Genomic DNA, 15,046 nt, shown 5'->3' with positions numbered 1-15,046 from the left:
TCCCTCTAGGAGCGAAGGACCTGCCGCTGAACTGTCGCCGGCTTTTTTTTTTTTTTTTTTTTTTTGTGCTTGGGGTGGCAGAAATGCTGGAGCCGGCCCTGCCAGTTCTGAATCCTCATTACACTGAGAATGCCTGATTTAAACCTCCAGCTTGTCTCCCTTATCTGTTTCTTTCTCCTAGTAAGTACACCTACATCCAGCAGCTAATAACGATAAAGTAGAAAGCTGAGAAAGTTTGGCCACCTTGCTTTGCAGATACAAAATGCAGTTTTATGGCAATTCAATTATGCAACTGTTTTTATGTTTGTAACAGAATGTTTCTACTGGATAGATGTGCATATTGTAAGCGGGAGAGTACTTAATTCAGAGTTTGACCACAAGTTTTTAATCTGATACCAGACCTTGGAATATTAGTGAGGAAAGCATTTCCAATTTATTCCCAAACAAGGCACTGGAAAAGAGCTTTTGATTGTTACCAAAACAGTTAAATGAAAGCTCCATGATTAGTTAGTTCCAATATTTTTGAATCACAGACAGATTCATAACAGATTTTTAAGGCCAGAAGGGACCAATATGAGTCTGACCTTCCACTTAACACAGACCTTGGAATTTCATCTGGTGATTCCTGCATCCAACCCAATAACTTGTGGCTGAACTAAAACAAACCTTTTAGAAAGAGAGCCAATTTTGGTTTAAAGACTGTGGGTGATGGAGTATTTACCACATCCCTTGTTTTTAGTCGTGAGTTATCTTCGCTATTAAAAAAGTCTTATTCTCAGTTTGAACATTGCTGATGTCAACTTTCAGCCATCAAATCTTGTAATACCTTTATTTGCTAAAATAATGAGCCCTCTAGTATCAGGTATATTCTCCCTCTGTAAATAATTATAGATCATCATCAACTCCCCTTTTAACCTTCCCTTTGATAAGCTAAATAGGGTGAGCTCCCTGTATCTCTCACTGTTAGGACTGTTTTCCAGACCATGAATCATTCTTGTGGCTCTTCTCTTAACTCTATCCAGTTTTTCAGCATCCTTTTTAAAGTACTTATAGTATTTGAGTAGTCAATGGAGCTTTGCCAGTTTACACCAGCTGAGGAGCTGGCCTTTGTGTATTTTTTCCGAAATATTTTTACTACGGATTTTTGAAATGCTGCTGTTGTTCTATACTATACATTTATAACCCCATAACAATTATTTATACTTGCTGCAATAAAACCTGTCTAGAATTGTTTCCCTGTTTTATTCTCTTAGTTCAGATGAATTGGGTCAATATGCTGTTAAATGAGTTAGGTATTTGTATAAACTAAACCTAAATGCTTTCCTTTTTACAGTGGTGTGCAGAATGGGGTAAGGGTAAAATATTTTTTATTGTTAAATGCTAGTAAAATCTCGATCCGGCTTGTTTCAATCAAATTAAGCAACAATAGGAATGAAACCTCAAGGGGAAATCACACAGACGAGCCAATTAAAAACAACCCAACTAACAAAAGATAGTTTCACATTGTAACCCTTTGGTCACAGCCAAAGATCCTGATGTTCAGATATTCACTCAATGTATTTTAGTAGCAAAAGAGATTATGCAGTACAAAGCTTTACTTGTTCAGAAGCTGCATCCATGCTGTAAAAAGTTACCATTTCAGGAGCTTACTCCAGCTAACACTTCCCTCGGTCACACCATATTGGGGGCAGTGAAGTGTGGATAATTGTTCATTATCATTTATTAGCAGTCTAGACTTGTTGAAACTAAATGATAGGGCATGACTTTTTACACAGTAATTTCAGAAAACTCTAATGTCTTTTCAGTACCTGCAGAGAACCCACTGTTGCACCATTCATATGGTTCCAAAATACCAGTTTGCATTTGGGTCCAGTGAGCGAAATGACTGGAGTGGCAATGTCAGCAGTATGACCAAATTCTCCATTTGAACTGTCTGCATACAGATACCAGCCTTCTTTAGTAACCCTGTTCAGAGAAGCAGATTTTATTAAAACAATACATATATTCATAGTAAAATTCTAGATTTGCAAATGGTAATAGTGCTTTGCAATCATCTGAGGATCCACAAGCTCTTTAATTAATTAATATATCACTAAATCTTACAACCCCCCTGGGAAGACAGGTGTTATTCCCATTTCACAGGGAAGTTTAAGATGAGATTTGGGTCCTAAAGTTAGGATCCTAAATAATCTGATTTTCATGATTGATATACATGACTGAGCAATGAGCACCCAGCAACTTCCATTGACTTCACTGTAGGGTGCTGAGTACTCAGCAATTTTGAGCAATTTTGCATCACTTATTTAGAAGACTAAAGAAGGGTTTAGGATCCAACTTTAGGATCCATTTTTAAAAATCTTGCACAAGGTCCTATAGGTCTTAACTGTGCCTGGCTGGCAACTGATTATCAGTTGGCAAAAGCAAATGGGACAAAAGCCCAGTTTTGCCAAAAAAAAAAGTGGGGCATGCCCCCTAGGGGCACATGTGTACAGTAACGCCAGGCACCCAGCCTCAGGCTGTCAGCCCCAGCACTGGGCAGTGGGGCTTGGGTGAGAGGCCACACCAGGGGCCTCGGACGAGCCCTGCACAGTGTCCCATTTTCACTTTGGGAAATATGGTCACCCTAGAAATAAGGGAGTGGCTTGGGAAGTTGGTGTCTTGCAGAGATACTTCTGTAAAATAACAGCTGAGCCAGAAATAAAAGCCTAACATTCAGGCTCTCAGATCTAACCATTAGACCCCAGTTCCTAAAGGATCTTGTCACTTGCACTGAGTTAGAACTAAGAATTTGGTGCATTGTTTTGTTGATGAGTTCCAGCAGCTCTAGGGGAATGAATAGATATTACAAATTCTAAACATTTTTCAATAATCCAGTTGAGATTCCTTGAAGCCTTGGACTTGAACTGCTTCTTTAAAGAACATTTGAAAATAATGAATACAAATCTGTTCATTAGTGCTTTAGTCACAGACTTCCTCTCTCTTGTTCTTAGGGGGGGAAATGATAGTTATGCAATTGGAGTCACTTTGAGAGAAGGTATGCAAGTTTATCACTAGAAAACTGTAATAATACTTTATACAGCACCTTTCATTAGATGATATCAAAGTGTTATAACAAATATTAATTAAGACCCAGAATGCCTCTAAGGTAGATGAGGGATATACATATGATTGCATATCATTGGCAGGTAAAATGATCTGTCTCTGGGGTAGAACATCTGGGGTTGCTGAGCAGTGCATGTTAGAGGTTAGAAACATAGAAGTTGCCTTATTAGATCACACCAATGATCACTGTAGCCAGTATCCTGCCTCCATTCATAGATTTTAAGGCGAGGTCCATTCTGAGAATCTGGTCTGACCTCCTGTAATAGCACAGGCCATAGAACTCACCCAGTAATTCCTTCAACAGGCCCATATCTTGTGCTTGAGCGAGAGCATATGTTTTAGAAACTCATTCAAATCCCAATTTTAAAAACATCAAGTGATGGAAAATCTACCACATCCCACATGGTGTTCTAATGGTTCATTTTTTTTACTGTTAAAAGTTTTGCTGAACAGTATGGTCTAAAGTCCCAGTAATGGACAATTATGTAATGAATTGCCCAGGACTTAAGTTTTTTCTAACCCCTGCAATCAATGGCTAACTTATGTCTTGAGACATAAGAGTTTCTACCCCTCCTACAGTTTCAGCCTATTTGTAGTGTAGAAGAAGAAGTGTAGAAGTAGGAAGTGAAGGCAAATACTAGATCACTGTGAAGCTGTGGAGAACATTTTGGTAGGAAGGCACCACCTTCAGCAGCACAATACTCTTATACACCAACTATAACAGTTCCATGGTTCAGAACTGATTGGATAGTAACCTTTTTTCCCCCTGTTATCAGCGGCAATACTTTTCTAAAGTCACTAGATGTTCCTTGAAGGTCTCCCATACAATCTCTGATCTAGCCATACCTTGTTTAGCTGGTGAGGTTGCTGTGATTATTGCATGAGATGGTATTGCTACAGCAGCATGTGTAAAAACCTCTGTAAATAAAGAGGTGAATAATTCCCAGGATGTCTTCTTGAGTTGGGGGGGAAAATGAAGTGGTAAAAGGTCCCATAAAATGAAGGATTTATTCAGGCAATGGTATGTCATTTTGCAGATAATCTCATATGTTAATTGGGGTACATGAGATATGTATGATTCATAAGGGAAAAATGAAGAACTATATAAAAACACAGCAGCATGTTGGTTGGGTCTATCCAGGCACGTAGGCACAGGTGAAATCAAATACTTGCATGAGAGAAATAGTAATGATCAGAGCTAACATGTCCATCGTCACCCATAAAACATTGCTAACCAGTCCCCTTCTTTAAATATTCCTTTCTTATAAAAGAAGGGAAGTGCATGGCAGTTTATGGGTAGACTCTGATGAAGCAGCATAGCACAGGTTAAAGAGAGCCTTTTGGCTCAGCAAGCCTTGCCCCATTATACCTGCAGCCAATCTGGGAGTAAGCACCAGCCAAGGGAAACTGTGAAGGAGCCTCCAGCACCTAAGGTAACTGAGTGAGCGAACCCCAGAGACATTGTGGGGCTCACCATCACCAGCTGACGGCTGCTCAACATGAAGAAGCCTGGGACTGCGGCAAGACGCTGCCCAAGACCCAAGAGGGAACACTATGGGAAACAGGCCACCCAGGAAATTGGACTAGAGAGGCCATGCCCCAAACTGAACAGACTGGTAGGAAGTGGCCCAGGGAAGCGGATTCTGACTCCTTGCTGGGAGGGGCACCTTCTCCCTTCTCCTCCCCCCCACTCCCCTGTTCAGGGGTTGATGTACACAGGGCCCTGGGCTGGGACCTAGTAGAGAGGAAGGAACCGTGTCCCCTTATTCCATTTGTAAAAGGTGGCTTGGAGGCGAGGCAGCCTAGTGGTTAGAGTTGCTGGCTCTCTGCCCCCTGCTTGGTTGAGGTGTCTCAACCAAGCAGGGGGCTGAAAGCCAGCAGCTCTAACCACTAGGCTGCCTGGCCCTCCAAGCCACCTGTTAAAAATGCCTTCGCCAATAAAACTTTGTATAAGCCACCTATCAGTGAAGCTTTTCATAAAACAAAAGAAGAACACAGTATCTTAAAAAGTAGGGACTGGTGTAAATCATATTGCTCCATTGACTTCAAGGAGCTTGAAATCAATGGAGATTTACACTGGCTGATGGTCTGACTCTAGTAATTGTAAAGCTACTGTTCCCAGATGATGATGTAGATGTTTGCAGGGCAGCTATTTTGGTCATAAGAAATCAGACCAAAGTTTATCCAAGTTTTATGTGAATTAAGGTAAACCAGACCAAAAACTTAAGAACAGACCTGGCATTTTTAACAGTTTTTCCCAATAAAGCTGCACACAGGGAAAATGGTAATGCTCTGGAACCTGCATAGTTGCAGATAGACCCACTTGAACCAGGAGGCTAATTGCTGTTCCCTGGGCTAGTCTTATTGTGCAAGGCCATTACCTCAGTGACATTCAATCATTCTGAAGTAATTTGGAATTCCTGGTTTTGCTTTGGATTTCTCCATCAGAATCTTTCCTGGAGGGTCATAAAAGATGTGTGGATAATTTTAAATAGCCTTCTTCACATCAGGAATACCCTGTTCTGAACCATACTTCAAAAACATTTGAGAAGTAGAAATTTGGCTGCTTATTGGAATGCACTGCTTCCATGGCCCAGAAATGGTGCTGATGTGTCTAAAATCATCCCCAGTGGTTTGAACGATACCTAAAAGACAGGAATTCATTGGTGCAATTCTTGAAAAGTTGGGCTTTCACCAGAAAGGCTTTTCTATTGCCTGCAGGTCACACAGAATGAAGCAGCAACTTTCCTCACAAAACTGAGAAGCTAGTGGTGGATGCTGTGCTCACCATGAGGTTTTTTTACACTGGTTGCTGTAGCAATTGCATGAAGCTTGTAGGAGCGCATGTTGCAGGACAGAAGAGTTTGGAAGAGGCACCAGGAAATCAGTCTTTGTGCCCATGGCTTGAATGCTAGCTGCAGTTGCAGTACCTTTATAAAAAGTTCTCTCAATCAAGAGCCAGTTTAGTTTTAGAACCATTGCATACTTTCATGTTATTACCTAGCACACACTACATGAAACAGCTGCCTTTAAAGTGAAAGATTCTTTGAGCTGGCCTTGCTGTTTTTTAACCCCCTGAGCTGAATAGGTCCTGGCTATATTAAAAAGCTTCTCCTCGATAGGGTGACCAGATAGTAAGTGTGAAAAATCAGGACAGGGGCTAGGGGGTGATAGGCACCTACATAAGACAAAGACCTGAATATTGGGACTGTCCCTATAAAATGGGGACATCTGGTGACCCTACTCCTCAAGCCTCATCCTATTAGGCTTTTTCACTCAGATATTACCAATTCACTGTCTAGGAGATCTGCTATTGCACATTGGGTCAGCTGGCAATCTTACTTTTGGTGTGTCAGTTCTCAGTCATGCAATTTACTGACATCTCCCTTAACTCATCACTTTTCATTTCTAACATGCATCTGAAAATGCTATGTTTTTGCGTAGGACCACTCTCAAACCCACACTTGCTAATGACACCTCATAAAATCAGTGAGGCCAATCATCCAGCAGAGCACTGTTTGACATTAATAAAGGTGGCAGAATTGGGTGTTCAATATAGTGCTACATGAGTGCTAAAATTCACTACAATGCACATAGACTTCTTCAGTGGTTGGGGACCTAGTGGCCACTAGATCCCTGGCTTATTTGGAAAATTATCCATTGGAAAGCTTGTCTCAATGTTGGCAGCTACAGCAGGCATCATTATATTGTTGACATTTACCCTTTGAAAGCAATTAATTTTACTGTGCTAGTGTAAGTGTTCCCTATACACAGGAATTTCTGTAACACTTCAGTAACACTAATTAATTTCAAACGACAAAATTGCCAACATTTTAATGGAGTTCACTGGATGCACAGACCTCAGCATGAGCAGCTGGACTCCACTTCTGAAGTATGAGTTTGTTGCAAACACTGGCTTCCCAACACCTCCTATATATAAAAGGGTCAGCTAAATATGGGAATGCCTAAAAAAAACTCTAGTAGGCATCCTCCTCAAAACCTTCAGGTCAGCCGCAGGATTCTGGTATGTTTTGAAGAATGGAGAGAGAAAGGAAGGAAGGAAGGGAAGGAGGGAGGGGTGTGTGTGTAAGTAAATTGTTTTGCAGGCCCTCCCAAAATCCCTAACCCAGTGTTGCCAATTCAGGTTGTAAAACTTTAATCCTTTGCTTCACAATAGATATTGTCTTGAGCTAAAGTGTTTGGAAGTAGCTCCAAAACAGAAAATACCTTCCCAACTCCTGAGGGATATTTGGAATCAAGTTTTGGCTCAATATAGTGATAGTGTCTGGGCTCAAAATTCAAATCAAAATCTGACCTTTACCAGCCATTGGAAATGCTCTCAGATGGAGTTTTAGTTCAGCCTTATCCCTACTTTGGAACTACCACAAATTCACAGAGAATCTCTAAAATAAATTGGTGCTCAGATGCATCAGTGGTTTACAAACATACACATTAATACTTCACCTTTGGTGGTCTCAGTAAGTAGGAACCCTCCCTTTGCAAGCTCATTGACCAAATGGCTAAGAGGGAGTTAAACCCCTCCTCTTTCTTCTCATTACAATGATGCTTATGAGAGATGATTCGTGTTGTGTCATTTCTTCCATGTACTTTGTCACCAGAGTGCACTATCAGTATTTTAATGTCTCATATATTCCATGAAAGATGGTTGTAAACTGTGCTACATTGACCTTTCCATCATTCTACAGTTTGATCCTCCGTTGATCATCATTATTCTTTGTTTACAGTGAGAGTAGCCTGATCTGAAGAGGCTGGTCAAAATTCTGACTATTTAAACTTTTTAAGTCTATGATATATGTCATTACAAGGTTTATAACCTTCCACACGTTATTCTGACCTTCTGCATTTCTGACAAAAACTGTAACAAAAATACAAAATGTCAGGAAACTGCTATTGTGGCAATGCTTGTAGGGAGGTAGGAAGTGGTATAATTTTACATACATTTTTTAGTATGTAAACTTCAGAGCCAGTTTCTGGCACTGCACAGTTCAGCTATACAGAGATGGCATTGCATGCTGCAAAAGCAGTACAGACATGCACCCATACTAACATTCCTTTGCCAGCTTAAAAGGATAAGAGACAGAGTATAGTGACTTCAAAAAAGGCAACTCCAGTTTAAATAGATAAAGTTATAGTTTAGACTTAAAAATACATAAATATGGGCAAACAACCCAGAAATGGATCCAGAACAGGGAAAACTTGTGCAGCTACCTAGCTGCTTTTTCAAGCTCAAGTCTTTTTGTGAATATTTACAGACAGTGTTCTACACACTGGGTGGGAAACAGTTTTTCCATCCTACAAATTTTTTTAAACATTTCAAAAAATGTCCCCATTCCACACTGGGTCAAAACCAAGACCTTTCAAAATTTTCTGGAGAGACTTGCCCCAGAGATTAGGGCATTCATATAGGATATGAAATGAGGCACAAGCAGGGTCTTCTAATATCAAACGGGAGTGCTCTAACCACATGGCCAGCAGCTATTCTAGTCCCTATTGCTCTTAAAATTCCATCCTGGACCTGAAAAACTTTTACTGAAACTGATATATTCCACAGAGAGATTTGGTTCCATCCAATTGTCATTTTCCCATGAAAAAACATTTTGTTGAAAAATTCCCAAGCAGATCTAATTTGGAAGAGCTTTCTAACCAAGAAGAAAAGGGGCATTTATGGCACAGGACCTATACAAGAACAAATTAATCACCCATATTCTGGCCAACATCGGCTCTACACATAGTCAATCCATGCACATTATTACTTCTAAAAGGTAAAAAGCGAATATTGGGAGCGTAGTTTGTGGACAGTTGCCATTATTGTGTGAGGAGGCATATGTCCCTGAAATACAGGCACTGTCCAACAACTCATCTCTTTGGCTCATATCATGGAGGGATGGCTTGTCAGTGCTATTTAGGAGGCAAGAATCAGGTTTGGAGAACTTCCACCCTGTGTTTGTTCTTCTCAGGTGTCCTAGCGTGTATCTGTGCAAACTGGGCACCCATCACTTGGACGTAAAATAGTAATCTCCTGATCTTAAGTGTATCCTGTTCTAGATTGACATAGAGAGAGAACAGACTCTTTAAGGCCCTTTTATGACAAGTGGGCCTAAAAATTTATCCAAATTGTGAGCTCAACCATAAAAAAAAAATGTAAATTTTCATGAGATGTTACAATAATCTATAAGTAGCAAATATTGATGGGGAAAGGTACAAAAGGGAGATATGATAACTTAATTAGTCTAAACAAAAAGGCCAAGTTAATATGATTCAAGGGCTGTGTTGAAATTATGGCATGGAGTCAGAAGTTAATGAGCCAAAATTGGTATGTTGGAGATTAGGCCTAATTGGTGGACAAACTAATGAAGGGATGGGCTGTTCCACCCATCACTCCCTTTCCGGGTCCTTAAAAGGAAGATTTTGTGGGGAAAGCACAAAAGAACAACAAGAAGAGACAGAAAGAACAGACGGAATCTACTGGAGTGAGCTTTATCAGCATGGCCTCCACCCCCGCCATTTCCTGGGACCCTGGGCCTTCGTCATCCTGATCCTGGGAGCTGTCCTGACCAGAATGGGCCAGAGAGAGAGAAGGATGCAGCTGACATTGCCACCCCTACCAGCTCCAGCTGAATCTCAAACACTACCTGGGATGACAGTTATTACCCTCTTTAATACCATCTGAGAGACTGTCAAACAAGGGGGCTTATCCTTTTAAGATTGGACTTTAAGAGCAGCAGCAGCAGCAGCCCATCTCAACCAATTTCTTTTTTCCCCAAAAAGCACAGTTATTACCATCATTAATACCATCTAAAAGACTGTCAAACAACAGGGAGGTTTCCTTTTAAAAACTATCTGCAGCTAAAGGGAAAGGGAACAAGGGATGTTGTTAAAATGAATACCTTATTTCATACTTTACATTTGAAATGATTTAACTATTTTAATGGTGTGCTTGTCATGGTGCTAAGTAAACTGAGGTCTCTTTATACCAAGCCCTGGACTGTGTTTAATGTTGGACAGTGACTGGGTCATGTTAACATATATTCCATCTAAATTAATGCAATAACCCCCAATCTATTCAGTCACTTGCACAAGGCCCCACTGACTTCAAAAAGACTTCTATGTGGATGAAGGCGTCCACTTGTGTGGAATTTACTGCAGGAACAGGGCCTAAATATACAGGATTAAAGCAAATCATATTCAGTAGAATGTATAATTTTCAATTATGTTAAAAGGGATTATCAACTCCAGATAATCTCATCCTTCTACTACATGTCTGGATTGCTTTTCTATACTCCTGACTCATACTTATCTTTTGCTCAAATTAACAGTGGCCACTGAGTCAGAGGAAGAGGATTTTCCACCTCCCCCACTCAAAAAGCTCATTACTTTTCAATTATTAAAATATTTCCAGCAGCTGGTAACTCAAATCTACATTTTTTGATTAACCACTGAGAAGCACTGCTGAAAGATTATAATACTGCAGGCTTTCCTCTGTTGATATCTTAGACTCTTTGTTTTCTATTTGAAAACTTCTCAGTTAATTAAAAAAGGAATTGAAAGTAAACTGTGGTCAGGAATGTGGATCTTCACTTTGGAGAGTACGTGCTAAAATGTAATTTAAACAGCAGTAATTACCCAAAAGAGTAAATAATCCCAACATGGTTTTGGAAAAACGTTCCTGCCCCATCACCTCCCTCAAATGTTTAACATTCATGCATAATAAACTCGAAATTTAAAAAGCAATATCATTTTCAGGCCATCGCTAAGTAGAGGTAAATTTGTTGAAAGGATGCAATAAAGCTATACCTATTAAAGGCATTCAAAAGTATAACTTGGGGGCCCAATCATCCTGCAATTGTACTGACAGAAATTTTATAGTTACTGCTTCAGGGAGGTGATAAAACTGGCTCGTTTCACATTTTATTTTGAGATTTGGTTTGTTTACCTTGTATTTGGTTTAAATTTAATAGTTCCTTTATTTCCCTTTTCTCCCATAAACATATTTGAAAATTGGATTAGGTCCAGGGATAGTAGGCCACACAGCTAGGGATAACATTTTCAAATGTGAGTGTTTAAATTTTGGCACCTAAATTCATATTTAGATGCCTAAACAAATGGAGTGAGTGTCAAAGGCGAATGTAGACATTAGTGAGAGTGGAGGTGCTCAGCACCTATGAACAGCAGACCACTCACCCCTTCCAGAGTCCCAACTCAAAACTGAAGAAATAAAAACTCATTTATCTTTCCCAGGCTCGATCCTCAGCAGGTTCCTCACAGAGTTATTCCTTACTCTCTGTTACAGAGTGCTACCACCTCCCAGGGGTTTCTCTCAGGAGGCCCAGCTCCTCCAGAGTTGCTGAACCTCAAGGCTTCTTCCCTGAGTCTCTCTTCTCCTAGACCTGCTTTAGGAGTGTCATCTCCTTCTCCTCAGCTGCCCTCTACCCCCAAGGACAGTCCCAGGGCACAAGTGCCATCCTGCAAGCCCCTATGTGATTCCTTTCCCAGAAAGTGGAAACTCCCAACTACTTCTCCCCTGGGTCCCATCTCCCTGTCTGCAGTCCTTTCTTTGTAGGGACCACCCAGTCTGATTCTCCACTGCTAGGTCTAATTCTTAATTACCTGTCTTCTTTCCAGGTGCCACAGAATAGGTTAAATGAGCTCTCTGGATCTCTTTAACCCTGTCACTGCCAGTGTGGTGTTTATATACTCCATCACATGTAGATAACTAGCCAGTTCTTTACATTATTTTTATTCCTCTGCCTAAAACCCAACTGATACTAACCCAAATCTTCTGACATTCAGTAAATTCAGTTAAATATTATGAATATTATTAAATAAGTTAGTGCTCATCCACATTTGCTAGTTTTGGCAGGAAGATGATTTTGGAAAAAATTGGTATTTCTGACCCAATTCAAACCTGAAAGTACAGGCTACAAAGCTTTGTATAAGTTCAGGAAAGATATGAAAGGCAATCAGACATTTGGATACTTATCCTAAAATGAACCATACCATTTGATGTTCACTCTTCACTAGAATTTACATAAGACGCTTCATTTCCTTCCTCCTTCTCTGCTGCAATTAACAATTTTTTCCTCAATGCCAAACTGTCTGGCCAGAATACAATGTATAGTTTGCTCCAATAGTACATTATTTTCTACCTTTTAAAGCCAAGCTCTGCTCAGCTTCCTCATATGAGTAGTCCCAATGCAAGGTGAGGCAATAGATTAACATAAGGAAAGTCCTCAATCAAATTCAAAGATAAACAAATGTAACAAAAATATGTGTGTGACAGGTTGGATCACAGAAACCCCCTTGGGAGCTGCCACCCCATGTGCCAAGACTACTTCTATCCCTGTTTTCCCTGCCAGCTCAGGACTCCAGCACCCTGTCTTGCTGAGCCAGACACTCCCGTCTGCTCCAACAAAGACCCAGGGTCTGAATTACTTGCCCCAAAGCTGCAGGTTTACCTGAAAACAGCTCACAGAAGTGTGCTTGTCTTTAACACTCAGATGCCCAACTCCCAATGGGGTCTAAACCCAAATAAATCCGTTTTACCCTGTATAAAGCTTATGCAGGGTAAACACAAATTGTTCACCGTCTATAACACTGATAGAGAGATATGCACAGTTGTTTGCTCCCCCAGGTATTAATACATATTCTGAGTTAATTAATGAGTAAAACGTGATTTTATTAAATACAGAAAGTAGGATTTAAGTGGTTCCAAGTAGTAACAGACAGAACAAAGTAAGTCACCAAGCAAAATAAAATAAAATGTGCAAATCAATGTCTAATCCAACTGAATACAGATAATCTCACCCTCAGAGATGCTTCAGTAAGTTTTTTCCTCAGACTGGACACCTTCCAGGCCTGGGCACAATTCTTTCCCCTGGTACAGCTCTTGTTCCAGCTCAGGTGATAGCTAGAGGATTCTTCATGATGGCTCCTCTCTCCTTTGTTCTCTTCCACCCCTTTATATATCTTTTGCATAAGGCGGGAACCCTTTGTCCCTCTGGGTTTCCACCCCCCCTCATTGGAAAAGCACCAGGTTAAAGATGGATTCCAGTTCAGGTGACATGATCACATGTCACTGCAAGATTTCATTACCCACTTGCCAGCACACACATATACAGGAAGACTTACAGGTAAAACACAGCCATTTGCAGACAATGGTCCTAGTTAATGGAGTCATCAAGATTCCAAACCACCATTAATGGCTCACACTTTGCATAATTACAATAGGCCCTCAGAGTTATATTTTATATTTCTAGTTTTAGATACAAGAGTGGTACATTTATACAAATAGGATGATCACACTCAGTAGATTATAAGCTTTGTAATGATAGCTTACAAGAGACCTTTTGCATGAAGCACATCTCAGTTACATTATATTCACTTATTTTTATAAAACCATATAGACTGCACAACGTCACAATGTGTATGAAACCTATGAGTCTATTAAAAAGATACCAAACTCTAGATACTTGGATCAAATAAGAAAAAAAAAATCAGATGCCCCCAAAATTACTTGATACATACAGATAAACATTCGGTGTGAAGGATTTTTTGGTCGTTTGTGGTATATCAGTTATGAGTGTGTTGTTCAAATTTGTCTTTAATAACATATTGCTTCTGGAAGACATAGAAAAAACACCAATGTCCATTTCACTTAAGTGAAATGAATTTATGTGATTGCTATGTACACTTTTATGTTCTTTTTCCATATATATTTATGTTGGCCTTAGCACACAGAAAATAACCAGAGAATGAAAGGCTGATGCTGACAAGTCACAATGATAATGCAACAAAGATAAGACCCACACTTCATTATCCAAGACAGCCCTTTTGTTGTAAATATTGTGTGATTCACCTGATATTCAAACTTCAATTTTTGGTTCTTCTTCTCATAGGGTGGGGGAAAAGAGAGAAACCATATCCACAAGATTTTAGAGTACAGGAGATTTATTTTTAGAACTCCTTGAAAATTAAGTTTTACTGATCAGTCCACCTTATGTCCTAATAATAGTATCAGACATTGGACAGAAAGTGTTACAATACATGAATCATTAACTATCAAAGTATATAAAACTACTAAACCAGTAATAGAACTTTTCTGTTCTTTCTGCATGTGAATGCTTATAACTTAGAGCTGAACTATGATAATTCATGATATGTTAGTGGCAAAACACTTATTTTCAATGGACTTCTCAAAAATTAACTATTTGGGGTGAGTATAGAGAGAAAACCATTAGATTTCAGGGAGACAACTATGCTTCTCCTTTGGAGTGCACCAGTGTGCTAATGGAGAAAACACAGATGGGTCCTGTACCATCTAACAGGATTAGAAATCACAGTGTCTGGCTGATATAGCTCCCTAATCATAGGGCAGCAACCTGTTGTAATATTTTGTGTTCAATATGGCAACCACTTAGGGACTGTGCTCAAGTGGCTGCCTTAATTGAAAGTTCTCAATATAAAACCAAACAAGAATGAAGCCTTCTTATTTTACTGCTTACTCTGGATGGGCAGGGTAAATTGCCTGAAATATGAAGGAGCTACCCAGGGTAATTTATCTTTAGGAACAAATTACATGACAACTGATGCCATCTGTAACACCCTTTTTGCGCTAACATTATAGTGTTGGAGACTATGAATAGTAAAGAACAAACGCTTCTGCCCATATCATTTTAACTCATTTTTGTCCTCTCCAACTTCTGATTATAGTATTGGGCAGTCTCCAGACAGGAGCATAAACTGCTCAGTCTGCTCTATATACTTCAAGTCTAACATTAACTGTGCCTATCAGGAGGCACTCAAGGCCTTCTTCCGATCTAACTTACACCAATGTAACTCAAATGGGGTTGCTCATGATTTACACCAGAGTAAATGAAATCAGAAAGAGGCCCTGGGTGCACAGAGCCTGTGATACACTGGTATG

At 39.9% G+C, this 15,046-nt stretch overlaps 1 protein-coding gene across 1 annotated transcript in view; it reads right to left on the bottom strand.

Moving 5' to 3' along the window:
- The window catches only part of MALRD1 (MAM and LDL receptor class A domain containing 1), a 378,194-nt gene that overhangs the window by 245,874 nt on the left and 117,274 nt on the right, over positions 1-15,046 (bottom strand). Inside the window, exon 12 of the mRNA XM_065399653.1 lies at positions 1,809-1,965. Within this exon, the coding sequence (XP_065255725.1) occupies positions 1,809-1,965 (157 nt within the window). The remainder of the gene's footprint in view (positions 1-1,808; positions 1,966-15,046) is intronic.

Source organism: Emys orbicularis, chromosome 2 (assembly GCF_028017835.1).
Source record: "Emys orbicularis isolate rEmyOrb1 chromosome 2, rEmyOrb1.hap1, whole genome shotgun sequence".
In the NCBI taxonomy this organism is placed as follows: domain Eukaryota; kingdom Metazoa; phylum Chordata; order Testudines; family Emydidae; genus Emys; species Emys orbicularis.
Note: the sequence above shows the minus strand (reverse complement) of the source record. Positions and strands in the feature narration are given on the sequence as shown.